This window comes from Cryptotermes secundus, unplaced genomic scaffold, assembly GCF_002891405.2.
Source record: "Cryptotermes secundus unplaced genomic scaffold, Csec_1.0 scaffold1307, whole genome shotgun sequence".
Taxonomy (NCBI): Eukaryota; Metazoa; Arthropoda; class Insecta; order Blattodea; family Kalotermitidae; genus Cryptotermes; species Cryptotermes secundus.
The window spans coordinates 409,474-436,326 of record NW_019718290.1 but is presented as its reverse complement, the minus strand read 5'-3'; the positions used below and the strand labels follow the sequence as shown (position 1 = coordinate 436,326).

Here is a 26,853-nt window from a genome sequence, read left to right as displayed (position 1 = left end):
ATTTTGTGCTGGGTGCAGTGTGACAGCAACGTGAGTGTTATACACCTGATGATGGCCGTCTGAGGCCGAAACATGTAGTGTAGAGGAGCAAGATCAAGGACACATAATATATTGTTTGCACTTGGGACGGAATTTGTATCATGATATCATTTATCGTATGGAGTGCAACAGGATGCTTAAATATAATATTATTTTAGATCTTATTATTGCTTTAGGGGGGAGGAAGTGTTGTGCCTGCGTAGAAAATGTTTTATGCAGCAAATTCAATATTTTTTAATACGTTTCCTGCTCATGATTCAGTAATGATATAACTCAATAGATATTGTGTTCCAAATTCAGGAATTAAGGTTGTGGCTGCAATGATTTGAATGCTCAGATTGAAAAATCTACGTTCAGCGTTCATAACGACGACACGCCTGGCTTCATGATTCAATAACATGAAAAGTTTAAAAGGAAAATAGATTTAATGATTTTCATCATGAACTGTGCATCGCAGACACTTGGATCACTTTCGCAAGGAAAGAAAACGTGAGGTTGGAATGTGATTTCGAGTGAATCTCTAAGGGGATGTCTCACGCCATGCGAATTCTTCCGTATTGGAATCTACCATCAACAACCGCACGCCGACATGTTGGTCCCTTCCTTTCTGCTCATCTTTTCCTTGTTCTTTTTGCCTAAGCGGAAATTAAAAAATGCTTTTCAGCTGCCTCTGCTGTCTGTCTGAGTGTATGTGTGTACACCTCTTGGAATTCCGTCTGACATGTGAAGGCAAGTGGAATTTAGTGCCTCGAAATAATAAACGTCGTCAAATATTCACATGGAACAGTAGATTGTAATTTCAGCAGCCCCACGGCACCGGGGGGGGGGTCTCCGACACCTCGACACCGACTTCTGGGTCTGTCTAAATTGGGAGGTCCAAATTGACTGTAATTTTAACTCAGGATTCATCATTGCAATCAGAGACACAACAGTATACAGAATGATTTATTTAACCCTTTAAAGCCCAGTGAACACTATATATACCACCTGCTTTAACCACTAAAACTCTGCATTCTGCCCATGCAGTGCATTTATGTGTTCCATATGGTTCTCACAATAAACAGCGTCTGTTACCATAAACAGCATTAACCGGTTGGGCTCTGTAGCGGAGACGTAATGTGTTTCCTGTGAGGTACGGACTGAATCTCTATATTATTTATGTGTTCCGTATGGTTCTCACAATAAACAGCGACTGTTTCCCTAAACAGCATTAACCGGTTGGGCTTTGTAGCGGAGACTAATGTGTTTCCTGTGAGGTACGGACTGAATCTCTATATGCATTATGTGGAAGAAATTCAGCCTTTAAAGTCAAGTGAGCAAGTGCCATTTCCCCCTTAGAGGGGCAGTGACCAGTAGTGGCCAGACCCCTGCTCTCGTCAAAGGAAAGGCCCCATTTCAAAACACGTAAACGTCTGGAAAGAACAAATACACGTATATGGTCATGGGTCCTAACGGGATCCGAAACCAAGATTGACTGTTCTGTCGAGGGCCAGCAGCAATTTACTATAGCAAGCGAGACTTTAAAGTGTTGAATGAGAGTGATGAGTACATACACCACGTGGTAGAACATTCCAAACGTTGGGTTTTGTTTGTAGAGTGTACGTTAATGGTTTTCATACAGTTCTCGAACTGAGCAACATTAACAGAATGCTGTGGTGGGAATATAGTGTGTGCAGGTTTTAGCTACTGTTTTATTGTCTGTGAAACGTTTCTGAAGTTACGTCATATCTTGAGTAGGCAACCTTACAGAAGGAAAGTCCCTGTGTGTTCAACGAGATATACGGTGTGGCACTTTTGGCTCACATCGTCCTTTGGACATGAAATCTGGTAACATAATGATGACGTAACGCTTACGTCACTATCTGAGGGCGACTCAACCTAAAAAAAATGTTTTATACGGAGATCTTTATATGCTTATGATGTACAGTGCGGTCACATTTTGAACAAGGGATGCTTTCCTCAATATCTCGTAGGAACTTTCGCATTATTTCAAACTCTGCGCATAAATTCAGAATTTATCAATATTTTTTTATATGACAGTTTTTCAGAATAGCATAAAATGCGACCGTACTGTATTTAGCACCCTGTGTCTGCCAGGCGTGTTGCAGAATATTTACGCTAAGTAGGAAGGGGGAATTTACCCCTCCGTTTATATCACCCCTTGTGTTGTTACTGTCAGTATTCAACTAGAATAATATTCTTATTTAAATGTAACTGCCGGAGAACGGTTCCCAACTTGTCACTGGTTAGGAAGAAAAATAATGGCCCCCGATTTTATCGGAACACGTTTCTTCCATTTAGGATGACATTTTAATATAAAAAAATCAATTGTCATAATACAGAATTTCCATACAGATCTTCTACGCCGCAACAACACTTTCACAGCATTAGAAATCTGTTACTACTTACTCGAAAGCGAGTCGAAGGGAGGAGGATGTGGGGGTGACGTAATAAAGGCTATTGTTTGTTAATGAGAGACAGGACGTGCCCTGGGACGCGTGTCACTTTGATATCCTCCAGGTTGACATTTATAACATGTCCGATAAGAAGGGACACACATTGTACACAACACCAGAGTCAAATGGCTGTCCATACGCAGAAATGGTAACGTGTCATGTTGCGACCGGAACGTGTACATGATTTCAGTAAGGAAAACTAGAAACGAATATTACTACCGTGCAAACTGGTACAAAGTTGCCAAATTTTCATCGAACGACTCATATTCGGGAGGTGTACGGTTCGATTTTTGGCCGGGATACCGGCTGTCTTGCCCCATTTCATGGTTTTCCACAGTTCCTCCATGAAAGTGATGGGGTAGTAATTCGATTAAGTCACGATCGGGTGTTTCCAAAATAGTTCCTCTTCAACATTCTTTAGCATCTTACAGGTCGACGTTTATATAGTCAGGCGTCGGAACTAACTTATAAGAAAGAAGTTACGTAAATTTCTGAGTAACATTCTGTCCACATTCAGAAGTAAATAATTATCTGACGAAGGAGGCAGCAGTTTCTCCGAAAGATTTGTAACAGTTTACCATATTACACGGCGTCACATCCCAGAGGAAAATAATCTTCACGTCACCGTGGGAAAATACGTGTAGTATTAAAGTGAAGGGGGAAGGTGTTTGTCTGCCGTTGCGTAGCAGCGAGTCACAGTATTGTGAGAATCGTACTATGTATGTAACACACTGTGTGAGCAGAATGATGGTACAGTTACCACTGTGCTTTGAAGGGGTAATAGTATTTATGTGTGGTGGTCGCTTTGCATTTCCAGTGACTGTACCTCTCCGTTCGGTGCTGGAACGCAGCGCTGGCAATAAGAAATGCTAAGCAACGTAACATGCGATTCATCCATATGCAACCCCGCGCCTAAATTTATTGGTTGGGTTTAATATGCGACGGCGTCATATTCTGTCGCGAAATGCATAATGGCATCGGCAGGAACTAGGAATGCGTGACTAAGCAAAAGGGTTTCACAAATAGCGCCCTCTGACACTAAGGCCACTTCATCATTCATCTGTGCTATACAATCGCATACTAATGAGAAATTTGATTTCCTGTGATGCGAACTTGTAGTTGCTTATAAGTCGCACAAGCTTTATTTCTATATTGGTGATATAGGCGGGAGCTGTGATAGCTTGGTGTAGAGACGGGCTACTGGTAGGACGGCCGAGGTTCGATTTCAGGCAGGGCAAGAGATTATTACCTACTCCACAGCGTCCATACCGGCTCTGGGGCCCACACAGACACATTTCCTATGAATACAGGGGTACTTTCCCTGGGGGAAAAGCGGCTGGGGCGTGAAGCTAACCACTCACCTCAATCTAGTACTGAGGTCAAGAATGTTGGAGCTATTCCTTCACTTCCTATAAGTTTTCGTGGCATAGTACTTAATTAAGCACAGGAACAATTTTGTCTTTATGACGTAGTCAATTCCACTATATAGGCTACATAACCATCGTGAAGTGAAGGTTACACACCATTATGCAGAATCTGTTAAAACCTTAAGCCAATTGAATGAAAGTTATTATTTATGTAGAGGTCCGTGTTTCAAGTCGTACTTACAATTCTTGGTCTCTGGAGGTTCACTGGTCCGCGGAACAGTTTGGGAACCACTGCAGTAAAGCGGTCTGACATAGCGATGTACTATATTTAAACTTACGTCAGGGGTTTAGGAGGGGAGGGGGAATAAACAACTTCCGGCACATGAAGTGTAATGTCTGATGAGACATCATAAAAATGTCAAGTTCTTCTTGAAACATTCTCTTTGTCTGTACAAAATTACAAAACATGGCGACGACGCGAAGCTTTGATGTCATGTTCGGAAGAGAACCGGAAATTAATCTTTACTAGGATGAGTTCTTCCACAGCCTGTGTAATTAACTAAAGTTTTCATTTTTTATGTATATAAAAATACTTCATAATGTGTTTTCTTGTGCGTAGTTATGTCTTAGTGCGAAATACACATCCTGTCGCAATTGTTGTCGTTTCCATGAGTACTGCTGACCTCTCCTCTCTCCTAACAGCCCTAGGTTCCTCTGCCCTACACAGGACAAGTTTTAACGCTTTAAAACACGTTCGTAACTCTGTCACCTGCTTTAGCATTAAAAGAATATTCATTTTGCCCATACATTTACCTTTTTCGTACGATTCTCACAATAAACAGCTGTTATATCCCTAAAGTTCGTCTGTGGCTCGTAGGAACTGAATTTTTAAATACTGTCATGGTGNTTTAAAAATTTGTTCTCTAAGTTTTAAATTTAAAAATGTCAGGGTTACTCGCCCTATGTCTATAGTGCTGCAGTGGCTTCTTCTTGTATCTAGTACTGTAGGCTATACGTGTTATTCTGTGTAGTCTCCTTGTGTACTACTACACGTAGTAAAGGCAGCAGCGGCACGCACACAGGGAGACTACACAGACTAACACCTATAGCCTACAGTACTAGATACAAGAAGAAGCCACTGCAGCACTATAGACATAGGGCGAGTAACCCTGACATTTTTAAATTTAAAACTTAGAGAACAAATTTTTAAAGGATTTAAAATTAAAACCGAAGATTTTATAAGTGCTAATCAGGAAGACCTATGTTTTTTAAATGTTATAAATAAGTGCAGTGTAACAGATACGTGAGTGTATACACCTGATGATGGCCGTTTAGGGCCGAAACATGTAGTGTATAGAGAAGCACAAGACGAAAGACCTATAAATATAGTTTGCACTTAGGACGGAGTTATATCATGTATACTGTCATGGTGACTAGGTATGGGTTTTTGAATTGTCAACTGCATTTATTGAACACTTACAGAACGTAACTGCAAATAACTACGACAGTCTGACAGTTACACACGTCAGAGTTCACCATAACTACAGCATACATAAAGCCTTCTCAGTCTTCCCTAGCCGTTGCTTGGTAGCGACTTCCAACGGCGGACGTTCTCTTTGTTCTGGGTTCCAGACCTCGGCCTTAGCTAGCAGCTTCTCTCTTCTCACAGCTGTAACTCTCAACCCCATCTAGGGACCCTTCAGTGTCTTCTGTCTTGTTTGCTGGATTTGAGGATCTCAAAACGGTGATGATTAGGAGCACGGCACTCTTTACTGGGATATGACGCCGTATGGACTGATAGACCTCGCGAGGGAACATCAGAGCCCTATCTCAGAGTACAGCTGCATTCCTTAGTTACGGAACTGCTCGCTAGATGTCAGTGTGCATCCGGGAAGTCCTGCGACCGGCAATCTCTACGCAGGCTTTCCTGGTTTTCCTCTGTCTTCAAGCAAATGCTGAGGTGAAGAGTTCTCTTTATAATCACCGGTGTGAGAACCTCAAATCCTGCAGATTCTGAGGCAGTTTCCAAGTTCCATGTTGCTACTGCGTGCTTCTCATGCAGTGCCCCCCTCCCCCCCGAACAGAACTCATCAAAATGTACTCTGGAGTCTCCAAGTTGCTTTTCCAGATATGCAACCCGTGAAATTGCTTTGCTCTTGTCTGCAGTGATTCTCAAGACTTATTACCTAAATTATTTTCATGAACACCCAGGCTAGTGAGTACTGCTGAGACCCCGTATTACTTCCATGTATGCCCACCCCTATTTTCTTTCTTCCAGGTTTAACTGTTTATAACTACAGCTGGAGCGAGTAAATCGTGACACTAGTATGCCCATCTTGATAAGCCGCCAGGTGTGCAGCTACTCAAGAATTTACCAACATTTTATGGAACCCGAAGGTTCTTTACCGTGTTCACAAGAGCCCTCCACTGGTCCCCATCCTGAGCCAGATCAATCAAGGTCATGCCACCGCCTCCTAGCTCTCTAAGATCCATTTTAATATTATTCTCCCACCTACGTCTTGGTCTTCATAGTGTTCTCTTTCGTTCTGGCTTTCCCACCAGTTACCTATTTGAATTCCTCTTCTCCCCCATTCGTGCTACTTGCCCTACTCATTCGCCATATTAGATGGTTCCCTTGTCACCATGGCATGGCGCGTCCTCAGGTTGCGGATGGAGACGCCCTCCAGAGATGGCGGGAAGCTGCGAATATATTGAATAAGCAGTGGCGGACAGCCGACAGGGGTTGGTTCTTCAGCTTGGGGGTTTGGCATGAGGCTAACAATTCCTCACCGTAAAAAAAAACAAAAAAAAAAAACAAGCTAGTTACGAAATGTCACAAAGGGCCTCGAACCTGGACGGATTATTTGGATAAACGGCCTAAGCTAAGGGAAATGGACATGAAATTTGGGACATGGAACGTATCATTTCAGTCTGCTTATCGTTTTACTGTTGCGGAGAGGTCACGTGTGTGTCTGTGTGTATTATGGGTTCATTCCACTGATCCCCCCCCCACTACTTGTATTTTTGTTTGTAAACTTGTTATATATATATACAAATTGGTGTCATTTTTGCTTTCAAGTTTTTATGTGCTGTAGCGTCATTCTCTCTGTTTTGTGACGCGCCTCTCGTTACAAAGTGAAATGAAAACCGTCATTGTGGTTGAAGCCGTGTCCATACTGGGATTTAGCTCAGTATCACAATGGACGAGTCGTGTGTGTCCGATAGAAATGAAATGCCGAATATCCCCATTGGAATTAGTCCCCAGATGCAGGCAACTTAACCTCTTTTATGACGTGGATTTTGTTATAAACTGATACCTTCCTGCTCTGATCTAGCCGGCTTATGTTTTCACATTTTACTTCAGCGACACAAATGTTAATTGGGAATAGCGATATAAGCTTTCTGTCTTCTTGTAGCTCAGTCAGTATAGTGACTAAGATGCGGGTTCTACGACGAGGAATCAGGGTTCTCTCTTCTCCACATCGTCCAGACCGGCTCTTGGGCCCACTCAGCCTCCTATCCAATGGGTACCGCTGGCTCCCTCAGCTCCCAGCTTCTAACAGCAGCAGATCACAACTTCTGAACCCCAGCTGTTATCTAACTCACTCATTCTCCAGCCATCTCAAGTCACTAACTGCAACGGGTAAATCGTCCTGCTTTTAATATCTCGGGACGGACAACACAGAAAACAGAGTTCCTCTGTTGCTATTTGCTGACCGCTGCCTAGTCACGGCCTTTGTATGGTTGCTTATTTCGCGGTTTTTGCTTAGCAACGGAAGGTCTACATGCCACAATATTTATAGAGTATTTACTTGAAAATTCAGTGGGCTTTATCCTAGCTATAAATAATCTTACAGTGGATCTTGAGACTGTTATTAGCTGAACATTATTACTAATTGATGTTCGATACGGAAACGTGCCATATTTATTTTGTATGTGCCAAGTTGCGGAACACTTCTCTAGTACAGGCCTGTAAGTTTGTGTGAACCAAAAGTGTACTTACAAGCCTAGACAGCTTATTTTACTGATATCAGATATTTTGTTGCTCCTTTATGTAGTATGAAATATTGACATAAGCTCTTGAAGCGACGAGTGTTCCGGCACATTGCCGTGGGGCTGTGCAAGATTGATGTAACCTAGTTTCATCAGGACTCCTACGTCGAGTCCGATTGCTTCTGATTGCTCTTGTACGAGTATATCTTCATCACTTATCGACTCCAAAGGTAATCACGGCATGAAACATGTCTTTATGTCCTTTTCATCTTGACATATGAGGCCCTGACATCCCCTTCTCTACTGTTTTCGTGCCCTGTCTGCTGCTCACTCATTCTCCTGAGTTGTGGTGTGTCAAACTGTGGTTCGTGACCCCGTAAGAGATGGTGACCAACTCTTGGGGGGGGAGTGCCAAATTCAGAAGAACTGTTTAAATTATATAGTTGTGTCCACGCACAGTTTGGCAAGTTAAGTGAGTAAGAATTAACAAAGATGCGTCATGAAAATGTGGCTGCAGCCGGCAAAATGATTTGCAAATTTTTCCTGACTGCATGAACATTTTACGGTTTACTGTAAGTGTAGAGAAGGCCGCGCCATAGCTCAAGCGGTTAGTCGCTGGCTTCCCACCGCGGCGGCCCGGGTTCGATCCCGGGTCTGGTCAAGTGGGATTTGTGGTGGACAAAGTGGCGCTGGGGCAGGTTTTCTCTGACTACTTCGGTTTCTCCTGCCAATCTTCATTCCACCGATTGCTCCACAATCACCCTCACCTATCATCTGGGGCTGGTACAATAGGCCAGAAGTGGCCGCAGTACAAGGGACTTAGTCCCACCCCACTAGCAATAAAGAAAAGAAAGCTCTTTAAGTTCCTGCTGGCACCGTGTAGCCTGATAGGGACCAATTATGGGCTGTTCTGAACAGAGTAATTAACTTGAGAGTGTCATAATTACGTAAGTAGGTTACTGTTTGCGTACATACGTATTATGGTTTTCTGGTTTGGAAGAGAATGAACCGGATTAATCTGGCTCGGAATATTGAGCAGCGGAGAGCTCATGAAAACGACACAGACCTTCAGGCTCCATACAAGAAGGGGAATTTCTTGAATAGCTGAACTACTGTTAGCTTCTTGAGAAAATCTCAGTTCCGTGGAGTTAATTAGATGGTTAGCTAGTTAGCATACTTAGTGTGTATATTTTAAGTGTAGAAGATGTTGGCACAGAAAATAAGGAAAGTGTTTCTTAATTTGTTGGTCTCTAAAACAAACTGAACGAAGGCTGAATCACAGGGCTTTACATGCGAAAACCAGGCTTTGTCGTGTTCGTTTTACATTAAGTGTACCCTGCGTTGCTTATTCAGAGAGCAGCAATAAATAACGGGGAACGCTAGAGGGTAGAAAAATGTTCTGGTAATTGAGCTGATCAGAGTCAGGACTGCTGAGTAAGTTCCACTTGTGGGTGAGGGGGTGGGAGGAGGAGGGTACAGACCAATTAGTTGTGTACTCAAGAGATCTTCAGCCATTCAATCTCCATTTTCCCTCCACTTCACATGAAATCGATACCTTAATCTGACTTTTCTTTATGAAAAGGTAAAAAGCTTGCTTGGAAAAACATGAAGTAGGCAGCAGAACGAGATAGAGTTAAAATAAATACGCACTCGTCATCACTTGGTCCTTCCACTCTTGTGCCCAACGAAATCTTCGTTCCGTTTTGTCTTCTGTTCGGATTGGCTTTAGAAATTACGATGAAAATCATTAAGCTACGCCCTCGAAGCATCTTTGAGGGTACATCATGCCTTGAGAAGCCAACCTTACTGAACGAAAGTTTTGTATCTTGAAGGAGTTCCTGGCTAATGGAAATCTCGGATCCCATCGTAACATTAAAAGTTCTAGTAAATTATTATAACGTGCTAACGATCTGATGATGATATTGTTACGTGTTCCGGTCTAGAGAACCGAGATTAACGGCCGTGGGGATCCGTTGCGCTCACCGCGCTACACCCTCTGTCCGTTAAAGTTAATACAAGCGGCGGTCGCTCGGTCGGTATAGTTCGCTTGCGGACTAAAGGCCACGGAGTTTTTTTATTGTCACGTGTTGGAGTGGCTGTGGACTGGATTTGGATTTATTGGATACTTAACACACAGCTCGTGACTGGTATTGTTACGTGTTTACGAACCTGTTGCCCGCCAACGGGCGTTCTTTTGGAAAGCCGTTCCCTAGCAGTGGCTGTCTATACTGGTTTCACAGCAAATATGCCACAACATTAAAGAGGCAGTTGTAATTATATGCATATTATATCACCTGCTTGAGCAATAACAAAGTTTGCCTTCAGAGTGCGTTTATGTTTCCCTTTTTATGTTTATTCTATAACGCTGCCTCTTTATAGCGTCAGATGGCAGCATTGTTGATTAATGATGAATTGGAAGGGATTTGAACGGAAGCGGCCGTGACCTGATGGAGATACTGGACTGGAATTTATCTTTGGAGACTGAGGAATACCACGTGAAATCTTGTTCATGATATCCGATGTTCTGGCAGAGATTTGAACCGAGAACTTTTCCTAATTGGAGTCAGTAGCGTTACCGCTACATGAACCTGCTCGGTTTTTGTGTTTCGTGTGAATAAACAGCGATGAGAGTTCTATCTTATGTGATATAACGCCGTGTAGTCTGTTGAAAGTCAACCGGCGTCACCTCCATCTTCAGGGTCGAAGAATAAGCCAGTCAAGAAAGGAGTGCACTTGCTTTCACGCTGATTTCTTCCTTGGGTTATTTTTCGATCCTGAAGCTGGAGACGAAATTTTCCTCCGAAACGCTGGTTAACTTTCAACGGATTACACGGCGGTGAATCGCAGAAGGTAGAACTGTTCGTAACCACTGCTGTGAGAACCTCAGTTCCGCAAATAACGTTAACCTTTGTAATTGAGACGTACCTTATTTCGCAGGAACTGAATTTTTTAATTGTTTAAATTGAATTCAGGCTTTCCGACATCCCACCACTTTACCCTTTTCACACCCTAAAGCTTTACCCTCCCTCAATCGTAGCTTTAACAGAAGGACAGCGGGGTCGCTCGGGGAACCTTCTAACTAACTAACTAACTAACTAACTCCACGCAGCTGAGCCCTTCTTGAGAAGCCACCAATTCTGCAGCTACTCAAGAATTCCCCAACATTTTATGGAACCCGAAGATTCATTACCGTGTTCACAAGAGCCCTCCACTGGTTCCTATCCTGAGCCAGATCAATCCAGTCTTATCTAAATCCATTTTAATGTTATCCGCCCACCTACGTCTTGTTCTTCCTAGTGACTTATTGTTTTTCCACCATATCCCCAAGCGTGCTACATACCCTGCCCCTCTCATCCTCCTTGACTTGATCATTCTAATTATACTTGGCGAAGAGTACAAGTTACGAAGCTCCCTATGCTGTAGATTTCTGCAACCTCTACGGGAAACACTTCTGCAAGGAAATGAGGAGATGAGGCACATAATCCCCAAGAAGAAACATGAACACGGAAATGGAGAAAGTAAAAGGAGAACGTAAATCGAATGAAAGGAAAGCAGAATTTGTACACTTAGGCCTGTTAACACACATCGACACAGGTAACAGACTAACACGACGAGAAGCTGTTGTACTGATAATTGCAGCTAGACTGCAGCTACACTTTTCTTGCCGGGTGTTGGTTTGGCACGTTCTGGGTGTTTGGTGTTGGTGTGAAGATTCTTCGACAGTGTGGGAGAGGCAGAGGCACACACGGAGAGTTATCATTATTTTCTTCACTCCTTCCAATCGCATTTTGATACGAAGCCACGGAAACGACTGCCTACCCCTTAATAGTATTAGAAATCTGTGTTCCTCTAACACGGCCATTGTTTTTCGGGGAGGTAACTCTGAAGTTGACTATCAAGTGGGCAGAGCTTTTTGTTTCAGGTAAGTACGTTTGGAGATTCCCAAGGTCAGCACGATGCTTCGGCAGAGAGGTCAGTCAGGGTCAGTGATCTATTCTTGATTCAGCACAGTAATGTTTTAGTCATGTAGCTGAGGCTTTCAGTGTGTGTGTGTGTTGAGCCATTCCAGTTCTGCTGGAAATGTTTACAAATAGCGCTTGCCGACATGTTAAAGAGTTTTCTGCATTTGGAGGTGAAATTGTACAAAATAACATTTCTGAGCTCTTACCGCCTGTTTCACGACTCGAATTGTAAATTCCCGCCAAGTCTGAAACTGTAACGCATGTTGTGTTCCGGATGTGTTGAGTTCAAATCTCTGCCGGTAAGCCGCTTATTTTGACAGTTTTCTTTTGTTTGGGTTTTACCTCTGTCCCACCAGTAAACATAAACCGCGCCATTTTGTATCCAATTTCTTCGGTTAATAACCATATCGGGATGGGTGGATGTTCCTCTTTAAGCGAAAGTCAGGATGCGTGTATTGAGGTCTGTGCAGACCCACTGTAAAGGGCAGCCTTCCTTTGGGGTTGAGGAAGCAGTGCGTGGTCTTGATCAGCCCCCCCCCCGCTTCCTTTCTAAGCCTTCTATAGCCGCCAAATTGCGTTTCGTACCCGATTACATAGAAATGCTGCGGTGCTGTGTGGGCTGCTGCCAACCCTGGAGTGTGAAACTTCCCCTTTATTCTTGTGTTTTGCCCTGGGCGATTTGGGTGGCCATGGTGATTGTTACTGGATTTCATAGCTCACGTTTGAGATGTTATAAAGGCCGGTCACACATCTCCCAGGACACAGAACTGTATTAAAGCTTAGGACTATTTCATATTACAGATCATGAAATATATTGGAATGGAAGTTTTCCGTGTATTTTAGGCCTCTCTTGTAAGAAATGTGTGAAATAAACACGGAACAGGAAGATTGTGCCTGCGTGTCTCATCTCTGAAACTAGCGAACGAATTTGGGTTAAATTTTAGTATCTGGAATTCAGGTCTGCACCAAATTTTGTCGGGCGAATTTAATTTCAGTCCTAATCAGCAAATTGGCTGTGATTTATATTCGCGATGTGTCCGGGACACCGATTGTCCAGATAGGATTTCCCTGTTTTTACTCATCCCCTCTGTACAGGTGCTGCCAGTATAGCTTCCTTCCCTATTCGTGTCAGTTCATTATTCAGTCATTAGAGTCAATCAGTATAGTCTTTAGCTAGTGACAGCGTCGTTAAACAAACTATATATTGAATCTCTCACCGGAAGTACTACTATTTATCGCAGTTAGATTCTGACCAAGGCGTAGGTGAGAATACAGTGCGGGATAAATCCGTAAAGAAACAGGATAAAACTGGAAGTTTCTGACTAGTTGAACCACAGTTGGCTTCTCAAGAAGGACGCTGTTCCGTCGAATTAAGTTATCTTTTAGTTATTACTGTTGTTAGGAATATAATAAAATGCATGACATTGTGTAATTTCTTTCTGATTTGGCTTTGCAGGAATTTGAAATTTAAATACAAGGATCGAGGTAACTTTATTTTGATTATATTTATAATTTGTCCCCATTTTTAAAATTGATCTCTCATTAGAACTTTTTTGTAGCGTCTTTGGTTGCAGTCTTACAAATTATACACAGAACAACTCTTCTTAGAACACCATATAAACATATTTTAAGTCCTTTAAAGCGGAGTGGTTACTATGTATATGTATACGACCTATTTCAATACTGAAACACTTTCCTTTGCCCACAGAGTGCATTTATATGTTCCGTATGGTTCTCACAGTAAACAGCGACTGTTTGTAGCGGAGACGTAATGTGTTTCATCTGAGGTACGAACAGAATCTCTGTATTATCTGTGTGTTCAGTATGGGTCTCACAATAAGCAGCACTTGTCCCTAAACAGCATTAACCGGTTGGTCTTTGAAACGGAGACGTAACGTGTTTCCTGTGAGGTACGGACTGATTATTTACATAGAAGACCAGTCTCGATTAATCTCAGAACAAGAATTTACAAACGCCCAGTACGCCCGCGGCCACATCGACCAATCACCACACCTATGCCCACAAGAAAAGAAGATGTGATAAAAAAATAAGAATTGTAATCATAAAATCCTGTCATTGGATGAGCAACAACCCTTTGCCCCTCCACAACAGTGATTTAAATTTGTCAATACTTGAACAGTTACAACCCTTTACAAATGTGATACACAAATGTTTGGTGCTCATCCAAAGTATGCAAAAGAAAAAAAACTGTAGAAACACATGTGTAAACTTTTAAAATAAAGCAACCGCACAGACAGGGACTAATGTTAGGGTTCGCGTATTTAAGCCGGACTGCTGGCTAGAAGTCAGTTTGCATCAGGAATGTCCTGAGACCGGCCAGCTCGACCAAGGTTTACCGTGGTTTTCCTCGGTACTAGAGCAAATGCTGAGTTGGTACCCAAACTCCACGTTGCACTGCATGCCTCACATGCAGCCCTCCCATTGTTAACATCAAAATTTCGGCTTAATATAGCCCTCCCACGTTAGCAAAAACAAACAAACAAAAAATCCGATCATATGCTCTATCTTTACCAGAAGGACAAGCGGGCACTGCCTGGGAACCTTCAAAATCGGAGATATAGTTTCTTCCCCCCCTCCCAATGTAGAGTGTCACACTATACGTACTTTCGTAACGAAATGAGAACAAGCATAGAGTACCCGAGAAGACGAGAAGCATGAGGACGTAAAGAAGTGAACAGGGGAATGAGAAAGGAAAAGGCAAATAAATAAATAATCAAATAAACCTAATTAAAAGAAGACAGTTTGTACACTTAAAGCTATCCCTGTAACAGGCCGTTGAAGCCCATAGGGTTGTGAGACATCGAGGCTCCCAGATTTTTCTAGACAGTCTACTCACAGACGGCAGTGAGGTTATCAGCCTTACACACCGGGCGCCTCTTACCTCCGGTAAGCATCCTGGCACTCATTTCTGTTAGAGGTTGAGTTGTTTCCTGTGCCACAGTGCGACTGGAAGGATGAAGTCAATAGAGAAACCCAATGACGTGTGGGGAATCGATCCCGCAACCTTCGGGCTTGTAGCGTATAGTTTGTACACTTTGGCCCATTAACATATGTGATGTGATGAAGGACAGTACCAAAATGGCGCAGAGAACTAAAAATATTAGGAGAAGAAACGAAGGGAAGGTATTCATGTTGGACCTAATATTGATGCTTCATGACAGTTGTAGGTAGACCAACAGTAACTCTTGTTTTTAACGTTTATCTTAAATATCACGATGTTTTGTTCACTGTGTGCGCCACTTGAAGAATTTGAAGAGAAATGCATTTAGAGATACACAATACCGGAAAGAAATACTGTTTTCTTGTCGGAAAGTTTTGAGAAAGTTCCCTTTCGTAGAAATGAACAAATTGAAGCAATTTCAACTGTGAAAGAACGGCCTACAGTAAGCACAACACACACACACACACACACACGTACAGAATACAAGAAAAACTAATAACGAATATCGCCTTATTATATCGCGTTGCCATTTCAATTTCCCAGATTTAATTTAAATTGTTTTCCGTGTGTGCTGCCATTGCTTTTGTTGGTTCGTAGGAGGAAAAGGGGTGGAGTGGGGTGGGGACTATGCCTTGTGCAGAGCCTGCGTGAAATTAATTCAGAGTGGTCTTGATAAAAGGGACCTCGCATTCAGAATTCCTTCTCTTGAGCTTCCTCTCTCTTTCCATATTTTACTCCGCCCTTTTTCCTTTGCAGCACTCTGGTTTCTTATTCTTCCGCAGATGGCGAAGCAAAGAGGGAAGAAAATGGACTTTGTAGGAGCGATGATGGGTTGCTTGATGCTTGAGGTGATGGAAGAGTTACGGGAGAGGCCCTTCTTAAAGGAAGAAGTTCAGAAACGGAGGCCCAGTCGACACAAGAACCGCTGGTTCAGTGATGCCTGCAGATGACACTTCGGGATGATTTCAGACTTCCTTGGCTCCATTGTCATGTGGCAGTCTCTTCTTCAGAAGCTGAGTTGGACGAACTTAGACCCCTGGATCCTTCATCTCGACTCTCATACTGGAACTTTTACCGTTTGTGACAATTACTGTAACCATTTAAAGACAAAGAGAGAGAGAGAGTTCTAAAGTATAGTAGAAGAGTAGGTGAAAGTGAAAAGTGATGGGAAAATTGAGAGACTTTTATTGGGGGGCGGGAGAACGAACATAATTTTGTTAGAAAGTTCTCAGGCCTCGCCTCTCGTCCTTCTAGTCTGTTTAGAGACGGATTAATTCACGCGTTCAGAACAAGAAGAAGAGACGGAAATTCTTCTAAATCATATATAAGAAATCAGTCCGTACCTCACAGGAAACACATTACGTCTCCACTACAAAGCCCAACCGGTTAATCCTGTTGAGGGAAACAGTCGCTGTTTATTGTGAGGACCATAGAGAGAGAGAGAGAGAGAGAAGCAACCATACCGAACACACAAATAATATAGAGATTCAGTCCGTACCTCACAGGAAACACATTACGTCTCCGCTACAAAGCCCAACCGGTTAATGCTGTTTAGGGAAACAGTCATTGTTTATTGTGAGAACCATACGGAACACATAGACACGCTCTTTGAAGGCAGAACGTTGAGTTTTTAATACGTCATAGCAGATGGTACGTAAAGTAACCATTGGGCTTGCGGTTAGTCGCTGGCTTCCCACCGCGGCGTCCCGGGTTCGATCCCGGGTCTGGTCAGGTGGGATATGTGGTGGACAAATAGGCGCTATGGCAGGTTTTAGCCGAGTACTTCGGTTTCCCCTGCTAATCTTCATTCCACCAAATTCTACATCATCATAATCACCCGGGGCAGGCTACAATAGGTCAATCAGTGGCCGCCGTGCCGAGTGGACCCAGTTGGACTCCACTCCCCACTAAGCGAATTTAAAAAAGACATTGGGCTCTAAAGGTTAATTTGTGTCTTGTAATCTGTGAAGCGTCTCCCATATGTGAACGAAAGGATGCATGGGCTCCATCCATATCCCGTTCTGGAGACCAGATGTCCTGATCAAAATACTTCTGATTTCTTACTGGCTCTAATGACTTTCGCGTGCCGATCAAGTTTTCACAGTGAGAATTCCGGCACCAGTTACTTCGCACCCCCCATACTGTTTTTGGGCTGCCTTGTTTGCGTTTAAGCCATAGTCATGCAGTTATGTTTGGCTTAAGTTGAGCTTCATCCAACTTTTCTTGTAACTCATCATCTGTAATATTAAAATGGTTATCTGTTCCTCTCTCTGAATTGCAGTCGATGGAATTGAATTCCCACACTAAACGCCATTAACTTTGTTGTTCTTTTTAATGGTGATGCTTTAATTTAATTTTTGTTCGGTCCTAAACAAATGCGGAGTTGATACACATATCACATCGCACGGCACGCTTCGCATGTATTCCCTTTCCCCTTCGTCAGTGTTAATATCAATCGCTTAAGTGCATTGCTGCCAACGATACTGTCAGAATTCCAGTCGTACGTAGGAAAAACCCCTACATGTCTTAGTCTGTCCGTGATCTTAAAGAAGCCCTCATCCCATCGCTTTACCCTATCCTGACAAAGGACTAGCGAGCACTGCCTGGGAACTTCCGGAGCCGAAAATGTAATGTTTCTGTCTCTCTGAATACCAGGCTCCAGGGTGTTAAAGGAAAAACAGTCTGTTCTCCAGTCGGTAGGGACAGATGTCGTTACATGCTCTTGCCGCCAGGGGGCCCCGATGTGACTGTAATTAAGATATAGAAGCTCCCACAATGACTTAATCCTCTCTAGACAGAACCACTAGGCCGCTGGTACTGTAATCCCTCAGTCGGTGGGTGGACGTTGCTCTGCTGTTCATGCGCCTAGGGTCTGTACAACTCAGTCATAATTAGCGTCGAAAATTGAGAGTAATGGCTTTGAACGAGAGAGGCCAAGTGAGGACACCATCTGCAGAGCATCTCTGTGGTCTCTCAGATGACCTTAGTGTAGGGATACAAAAAGACAAGTTCGTGGCTTTGTGTTTAGGTTGGCATTCGGCACACACCAGGGCTTTCTCACGCATGTGTAAAGTTACGCTTTTAACGGTGTGTTTTCGTATTACTAAGGACAATTAGAATACAGGAGGATTTATATGAACTACTTCTGCTCGTGAAAGTTTGTAATGTTTATTGATGTATGGTACATGAAGGTGTTATTGGAATTCGGAACGGAAATATTACACCTCACAGTTGTATTTAATGCCGATGAGCGCCTCTGTGGTCTAGCGGTCAGAGGTCCTGGCTACAGATCCAGAGGTCCCGGGGTTCGATTCCCGGCGCTACCAGATGTTTTGAGAAGCAGTGGGTCTGGAACGGGGTCCATTCAGCCTCGTGAGGATAATTGAGGAGATATTTCAAGGAAATAGCGGCTCCGGTCTAGAAAACCGAGATTAACGGCCGTGGAGATCCGTTGCGCTGACCACGCGACACCCTGTATCCAGTAAAGTTGTCACTAACTTCGCCGACAAACGGCGGTCACTCGGTCGGTATAGTTCGCTTGCTGTCTACAGGCCACGGAATTTTTTTAATGCCGATGGTGCCGTCATAGCTCAGTAGATATATTAAGGTACGGAGTGGACGATTGAAGGGTCAGAGTTATATTCCCTTCAGGGATGAGAAATTTTTCTTTTTTCTAAAATGTCCACACTGACTGTGACGCGCATAGCCTCGTACTACGTATACTGGGTGTCGTCTCCGGCGGTAAAGCGGCCTGGGCGTGAATCTGGCCAATTTCCTTCATCTCATGCCGAAGTTAAGAATACATGGAGCTATACACCGACTCCTCCATACATCTTCATGGCTTGGTGCTTAAGGAAACACAGAGAAGACTTTTATTTTTGCTTTATAACCACGCTGCCAGTACCTGAGGCTGTATGGCATCGAATAATTTGTGAATAATGAATAGGAAGGGATTAGGAAGGAAGTGGCTGCAGCCGGTAGTATTTACTGGAGGGACTGTTAGATGCCACAAAACTTGTCGTGATACTGGTCTTTCGGATCCTAGGGCCTTCCGAATACGAACCAGCAGTGCGTCGTTTAATGAACCGAGAATAAAATAAATTTTACGAATCGTCTCCGCAGACTTGAAGCAGCAGAGTGGGGCATTTAATTACGGATATTAAAACGGGGGGAAAAAAACATCCGTTGAGATCATGTGACCTAGCCACGCGTGATGTCAGCCTCGTGCAGCGATAGTGTTGTCCTCTGACATCAGAGTTATGCCGCTGACACGAAGGGGGAAATGGCTCAGAAGTTATCCTGGAGTGTGTGCAGAAAACTTGCAGAGAGGAAAAAATGTGTAGGGGAAGTGTTAAGCTTGGAGAATGGCCAACAGATGTCCCCACACTGCAAGAGTACCATTGTGACTGTATGGCAATTCTGTTGAACCCCCGCTCCCCTTTTATTTATTTGTTTCTCCTACGAATGGTGGAGGTTATTATAATAGTTCATAATATTTGCCATAAGAGAGAAGATATGAATGTGCTGTAGGAATAATCAGTTGTCCGGAGTCGGCATTATCATATCTCCATGCATACAGCTCTTCCCGATTTACACCCAATTTACATGGAAAGTCTCACCAGAATATGTTTCATATCTGGCACGCCTGCGCCGTCTTGCATTTTTACGCAGCTGAGATGTTTTTAGGAATATCAAAACTGAAGTGAAATCACAAGTCTCAACAATCTCTCTTCTTCTCTGTTTCTTGCCAGCTCTTTCCCCTCTTCCTCGCAAGTTTCAGTGCCTTGCTGAATCATCTTATTCTAGTTCGTCCCATAGGTCTCTTTACTCGCACATTTTAATTCTGATGCCTCCCTCAGTATCCTTGTTCTGTCCTTTCTTTTTACATGGCTAAATCATAGTAGCCGTTTTCTTCTAATTCTGGTAACAAATTTGTAATTTGAGCTATTGCTTTACGAATTTCCCATGAAATTCTGTCCCATCATGTTTTTCCATAAACGCCTCCAAAAATCATACTCGTTTCTTGGGGGGTTTCTTTTTTTCTCTCTGTAAGGAAGGGGAGCACTATGCTACAAGCCGGAAGGTCGCTGGTTCCAGTCCCGATGAGTTGGATTTTTCAATTGACCTCATCCTTCCAGCCGCACTATATCCCTGGGATCGAAGCAGCCTCTAACAGAAATGAGTACCAGGAATATTCCTGAGGGTAAAGAGCGGCCGGCGCGTAAGAGTGACAACCACTGCGCTATCTGTGAGCCGATTGCCTAGAAAATATTGGAACCTCGACGCCTCAAAACGTATGGAACTTTTACCTTTTTTTCTGTCTGTAAGGATCCATTTTCGGCGTTGTATATTACTCTCGCATACAGGGTTTTGTTTCGAATGGCTTTGGGATCTATTTGTTCCATAGCATTATGTTCATCATTTGATAAATGTTGACATACTTCATGTTCATTTATTGATTTCCCTATCGATTTTTCCTTATAACATAAGAAAGGTGAAGTCTTCCTTCTGCTTCGTTAATTAACCACCACGCCATGAAGATATGTGAGGGAGTGGAGGTATAGCTCCACCATTTTTAACCTCGGCCCTATATAGAGGTGAGTGGTTAGCTTGACATCCCGGCCGTATAACCTCCCCCCTCCAGGAGAATTTCCCCCGGTACCCTTTGGACAGGAAGGTGGGTCGGCCCCGGAACAAATCCGGACTCTGTGGAGAAGAGAGAAAGATTTTAACCCTGCCGAGAAACGAACCTCGACCGTCCAGCCCGTAGCCTGTCGACTTACCGTCTCTGAAGAGGAAACTGAAAGTCTTTTACATCGCTTCACTCGATTTTTGAAGCCACTGCTGAAACGTAAAACGTTGCCGCGCACTGACTGTACTGTAAGGGTTTCAAACCACTGCGGATGTCACCAGACCGCTGATGTGGGAGCCGATTGGTCACGAAGGAGGTTGAGAGTTGAGGGGTGGGGGTGTGGGTGAGACGGGAAGAAAATAGAAAACTTTCAGAACTATTTAGGCTGCCTAATCTCAAAACAGAAACACCACCAAGAATATTATAAATATTATGTTAAATTATCCCGAATTTCGAAGATTACCCGACAGTACCCTGAAGATGACAGCACCAGGTTCTTTCCGAACGTTTGGTAACCACATGGTGACACATCCCTGAACACATAAATCTCCATAATGTCTCATTCCACGTGTCCTCATGTATCAAGACTCTGAGTTTAAGATATGAAGGTGGGGGCGTGGAGGTATAGCTGCGTTGCTTTTTATTTTTTGTGCTAAAAGAATTTTAATGTTTAACTTCACGTCCCATCCGCTTTGCTCCTGGCGAAAGAGCCTCAGTCAGTAATTAAAGAGACGTTTACTTGGGCAACATATCTGGTCTGCTCCGCTGTTTCTTGCCGTTCAGACCTTCACTTAGTCACTATACCGATGGAGCGGTGCTCGGTTCGAAACTCTTGGCAGGGACAGACTATCCTAACCGAGGTTTCTCCTGGTTTTCCTCGGTCTCTCCAGAAAAGTTCTGGTACAGTATTATTAAAATTAGGTTTAGACTGCTTCCTTCTTGGTTATTTCCAGTTCTTTCACTTACAAGACATAAATTGACGCCGGAAAGTCTGCAACAGGGCTTAAACTTTCACATTTCATTATCACCACTATCAACAGATAGTTATTAGATTCTGTTTTCAAAATGAGATGGGAACCCAAATTGTCATACCTGTGATCTCGTTGAACACGGGGAACTTTTCTTCCGCAAGGTTGGTTACTCAACGTGTGACGTACTTTCGGAGATGTTTTAGACAGAGTCAGGATCGTAAAGTAGGTAAAAAAAAGATATAAAGAAACTCCTAAGTTTGACGTTGACAGGGTTGCAGGGATTAGACAGTTTAAGGCGTATGGCATCTTGATTCCCAGAGAGAATCTTGCGGCAGCCAAGTTTTATTTCTATCCGTAACTTTGGAACTCCGAGAGACACGCAGCGTGTGCACGAGAACCAACTAGGGGCGAAGATCCAAAGAAAATCGGAGTAATAAAGAACCAGTAAAGAGGGGGACACGTAGAAAAGGAAAACCAGATGAAAAGAGAAAAGAATCAAATCTGAGAGCCGCAAATACGAGTCGGTTTTGTGCACATACAAACCTCATTGTTGTGATGAACTCTACTGTGCTGCCACTGGTGGCGGTTGTACGCAACACAGAATAGAAGCAATCAGAACATCACACCGCGCTTCACTCCAACAGACCTTAACGAAATGGAAACAAAATGGCACCAAAGAAAAGAGTTTTTCTTTCATTAAACCACGTCTTTCTGTTCGATAAGTCAAATCAGCGAAACTAAATGATACACAATCGCTTCTCTCCTTTTTGTATTTGTTTATTCTTGTGTTTCCCACTTCCTTCCAAGATTGATTTTGCTAAGATTCGATGTCAGCGTACATTTGTCATATCATTGTACTAATATGGGTCCTGAGAGGTTATGTTTGTCTGCCTGGACGTGTGGCATGAATGCATGCTGTAGCATAGACACAGAAAGCTCGGTGGTTATTGTATGTACCACCTCCTATAACATTGAGAGCTATATGTTTTGCTCACACAATGTATCAATGAGATTCATATGACTCTCAAAATAAACAGCGATTTTTGGATTTTAGATTTTCACAACTAATACTGTGAACAGCACTGTTTTATGGAATGTGACGCCGTGTAGTCTACCAGGTCATCAACGTTTCGAAGGATCTTACTGCCTCAATCTTCAGTGCCGAAGACTAAACCTAGCAAGCATAGCTTGCTGCTTGTTTCTTGTGTTCTTTTCAGACTCTGAAGATGGAAGCAGTATGTTCCCCGAAGCGTGTAATGAATTCTACTGGAGTACACGATTTCATTATCCAGAAGACAGGCCCTTCAAACGACGGTCATTGCCCTGAAAAATATTAAGTGATTTGTGTTTTTAATTGAGACACAGTGTGTGCTCTGTGAGGTAGGAACTGAATGGAGGAACTGTACTTCCACTTCCTCCATATATCTTTCATGGCATAGTGCTTAATTAAGAACAAGGACAACTTTCAATTTTACCTTTATTTATGCTTCAGAGGGTTCAGAAAGTAAGGATAAATCCAAATTAATTGTATCGTCTCCGTGTGGCATATACGGTCCATGTGTGCGTGGTGTTCACAGGCCTGTATTATCCGCCCAAACACATTTCGAACGAAAACTGTACAGTAGAATGGCAAGTGTACGCAGTAGCGTAGTTGGTTGAGGCACTATATCGTAAGCCAGAAAGTCGCTAGTTAGATTCCCGACGAGGTCTTGGATTTTTCAGTTGACTTAATTCTTCCAGTTGCACTGTGGCCCTGGGGTCGACTCAGCTCTAACAGAAATGAGTACCAGGAATCTTTCTAGGGGCTAAAGGGCGGCTGGCGAGTAAGGCTGACAGCCTTACCGCCATCTGTGAGCGGATTATCTAGAAAACGAGGGAGCCTCGACGTCTTACAAACCTCTGGGCCTCCACGGCCTGTTACACGGACAGCTTTACCTTTTTGCTCCGGCTCACTTTCTCCATGAGGGTTGCGTTTGTCAGGACAGCGAAACAAGAACGGTGCTATGCGTGTTTTTTTTTCCGAAATTGTATAGTCAGTAATCAACGTTGGCCCCCCCCCCAAAAAAAACCGCAAAGGATTCCAAAGTCCAAGTCACATTGCGACTGACGGTCAGTCAGTCTTGGTGTCTAGCCCCATCTGGGGCTCGTGACCAGATATTTATTACTGTTTGGCATTTACGGTCTTGATTTTGTGAGGCGCCCTCTCTGACGAGAGGACGGGACCAGATATTTATTACTGTTTGGCATTTACGATCTTGATTTTGTGAGGCGCCCTCTCTGACGAGAGGACGGGTCTGCCTTTGTATATGCTGCTGGTCCTTACCAGTGCAGTCTTTCTCGGGTCTGAGTCCCTTGGGACTCGAGAAATTCACCTTCATTTATTGGTCTAGAGACCCGTATATAAATACATGGGTCAAGTTATCCCTGTGCTTAACTAATTAAACACTACGCTACGAAGGCGTATTGGGGAGTGGATGTATAGATCCATATTCTAGACTTCGGAACTAGCTGCAGGTGAGTGGTCAGCTTTACCCCTTAGGAAATATCCCCCGGTAACCACTGGATAGAAGGCTTTGTGGGCCCTGTAACCTGTCTGGAGGGCTTGGAGAAGAAAAACAAATGTAGCATTTACCGGGACTCGAACTCCGATCCCTCTTTCGTCCAGCTCGTAGCCAGTCGATTATATATATATATATACAGGGTGTCCCAGGAGTTTGGTGCCATACTTGAACGTATTGAGGGTTCCCTATAGAACAACTTTGAAATAGGAACCCATGTCCGCAAACGTAAAATAGCAGCGCTAGGGCGGCATTTAAAATCATTTCGTTTAAACTTGGCGCCTCAATGTCGAACTGCATTGCATAGAGGGACAGCCATCCACGAGCACTCGTGCTGTTGCCAAGATTGTGGGGACATCAAAATCAAGTGTTTGGAGGATCCTGCATGACCAACAGCTTCATCAGTATCATCCAACGCGAGTGCACGACGTAGGTCCAGCTGACTTCGTACCGCGAGTTCAATTTTGTCAGTGGATACTGAACCAGTGTTTACATCAGCCCAACTTCCTGAATCACGTGTTCTTCACAGACGAAGCGCAGTTTACTAGGGGTGGCTGGTTCAGCTGCCGAAATAGCCACATTTGGGCTGACGAGAACCCCAACGTTACTACAGTAGTTCGTTACCACCAGGCGCAATTTTCTGTCAATGTCTGGGCAGGCATCATTGGCGATCACTTGATTGGGCCTTTCCTCCTACCACCGCGACTCAATGGGCCCTTTTACAAGGTGTTCCTGGAACGTATCCTTCCGACTTTGCTAGAAGACGTGCCACTGATTGTGCGGAGGCAAATGTGGATACAGCATGACGGAGAGCCGGCACACTTCAGGGATAGGAAGAGGAGGCCCAGTGCCTTGGCCACCCCGATCCCCAGACTTGACACCTCTGGACTATTACGCCTGGGGCCATGTGGAAAGCCTGATCTACGACACGCCTGTGGATAATGAATTCGAGCTGTTGGCCAGAATACTTGTTGCATGTGACGTGATCCGTGAGACACCTGGAATATTTGAAAGGGTGCGCCAAAGTTTCTTGCGTCGATGTAACGCATGCATTGAAAATGGAGGGCGCCAGTTCCAACATCTATTCTAGCAGGGAGTCTTAAGAGTTTGGAGGGGGTAATATGCCTGTGCATGCTCTTCGACATTGAGGCGCCAAGTTTAAATAAAATGATATTAAATGCCGCCCTAGCGCTGCTATTTTACGTTTGCGGACATGGGTTCCTGTTTCAAAGTTCTTCTATATGGAACCCTCAGTACGCTCCTGAAGTATGGCTCCAAACTCCTGGGACATCCTGTATATATTTAATTAAAATACTATTAATCATGCTAGTAAAGGATTTTAATCTGGATCATGATGGTTAAACGTACAGTGAAGTGAATGTTCCATTTCTTTTGCCGGAGGTCGCAGTTAAGGGGAAAACATAGGAAGTGAAATTATATTTCTTTTATTCTCTTACTGAAGTACAGTTTGAAGGATGCATTGTATAAGTCTGTCCACTTTATGAACCTGGATACGCCACGCCTTGTGTAGGAAACTTTACGTTACTTGGGGGTGGGGGCTTAAAAATAAAGCCCATGAGATAGTGACGCAAATCATTAGATCATTAGTGAGTTATTGGCTTCTGCTTTTACATCACTATGAGAACCGAATCACCGCACAGGAGATTGTTAAACACACGAGACTTCTTTTTTCCATGTAAGTTTGCCTTCTCAAGGTGGGACGCGCCCTGAAAGATGTTTGTGAACGTAAGGTAAAGCTGTCCCTTCTTTTATTTAATTAAGCACTGTGCCATGAAGACATGGGCACGTGGAGGTATAGCTGCACCAGTCTTTACCTCGGCACTAGGTGGAGTTGAGTGGTCACCTTCACGCACCGGCCGCTTTACCCCCGGGGTGGGCCCCACAGCCCGTAGGTTATTCGCTACACCGACTGAGCCGTCTTAATTCTGTATTGGGGCCCATGATGTGTATTTGTACCAACCGTCTTACAGTGCACACGATTTCACCTTTCTCTTCACTACATGTTTCGGCACTAATGTGCCATCTTCAGGTGTGGTTTTATTTGCGTGAAACCATTGCACTGTATGCCATCATGTCTCCTTTATAAAATGATTAAAATGTATATATGTCATGTATAATAAAGTTTATATATTAAAACTTTTCAAGATTTATCATCTATACGTCGCACTTCAAATTCGCGAGTTACGTCAATCCTCTCCTATGGGAGTACTCTTCCTATATTCTTGTGTATATTGTGTCCTGTTTTGTGTCCTTCCCTTGTGACTGCGTGCGTTGTATTGCTATACTGGGGGCCCAGTCTCTTAAGATTATTCCGAAAATGTTGCTACTTTGGTGTTCCTTGTAACCTGTCAGCAGTGTCCAACGCGTGATAAAGTGTCAGAGCGAGGCTGAACACCCCTGTCATAAACGATCCCTTAACAAACAATGTGTGATTACGTCGTTTGTTAAGAAAGGTCACTAGACTGAGCTGGCAGATGGAGGGAGTGCTCCTTTGTTTCTGAACCCCATCTTGCTCAAATAACTTGGGCTCTGGGGTCGAAATACCGCACCATGTATTAAGGCAGAAGATGCCGTTTGGAGACGAGCTGCAGGGTACGCACACGGCCACGATTGGCTGGCATTTGCCCCGCTCAGAAGGTGAATGTGCTTGGTGTGGTGTTAGGAATTCGCGTTATTCATATATATGGGGAGATGTCTGTCTTGTCCCATGAAATCCTTTGGGTGAAACGTGAAGGATATCCGAGACGCGTTTCTTCCTTCCATCCGTCATCCTTAACACATTCACGTCGCACAAGCAAGGGTCACTTCGGTAGGTGTCCACCGAAGTTTTCGGAGGATCTTACTGCATACGTCTTCATGGTTGGTACCTGAAGGTCTGACAACAGTGCTACA

At 43.7% G+C, this 26,853-nt stretch overlaps 1 protein-coding gene across 6 annotated transcripts in view; it reads left to right on the top strand.

The window, feature by feature from the left end:
* Window positions 1-26,853, top strand: part of LOC111875779 (Krueppel-like factor luna) — a 284,213-nt gene that overhangs the window by 128,728 nt on the left and 128,632 nt on the right. The window contains exon 3 of one of the 6 annotated variants that reach the window (XM_033750287.1): window positions 15,562-15,852. The exons of the other annotated variants lie outside the window; for them this stretch is intronic. Within the exon in view, the coding sequence (XP_033606178.1) occupies window positions 15,562-15,626 (65 nt within the window). The 3' untranslated portion in view covers window positions 15,627-15,852. Of the gene's footprint in view, window positions 1-15,561; window positions 15,853-26,853 lie in introns of those variants that run through there. 6 annotated transcript variants of the gene reach the window in all.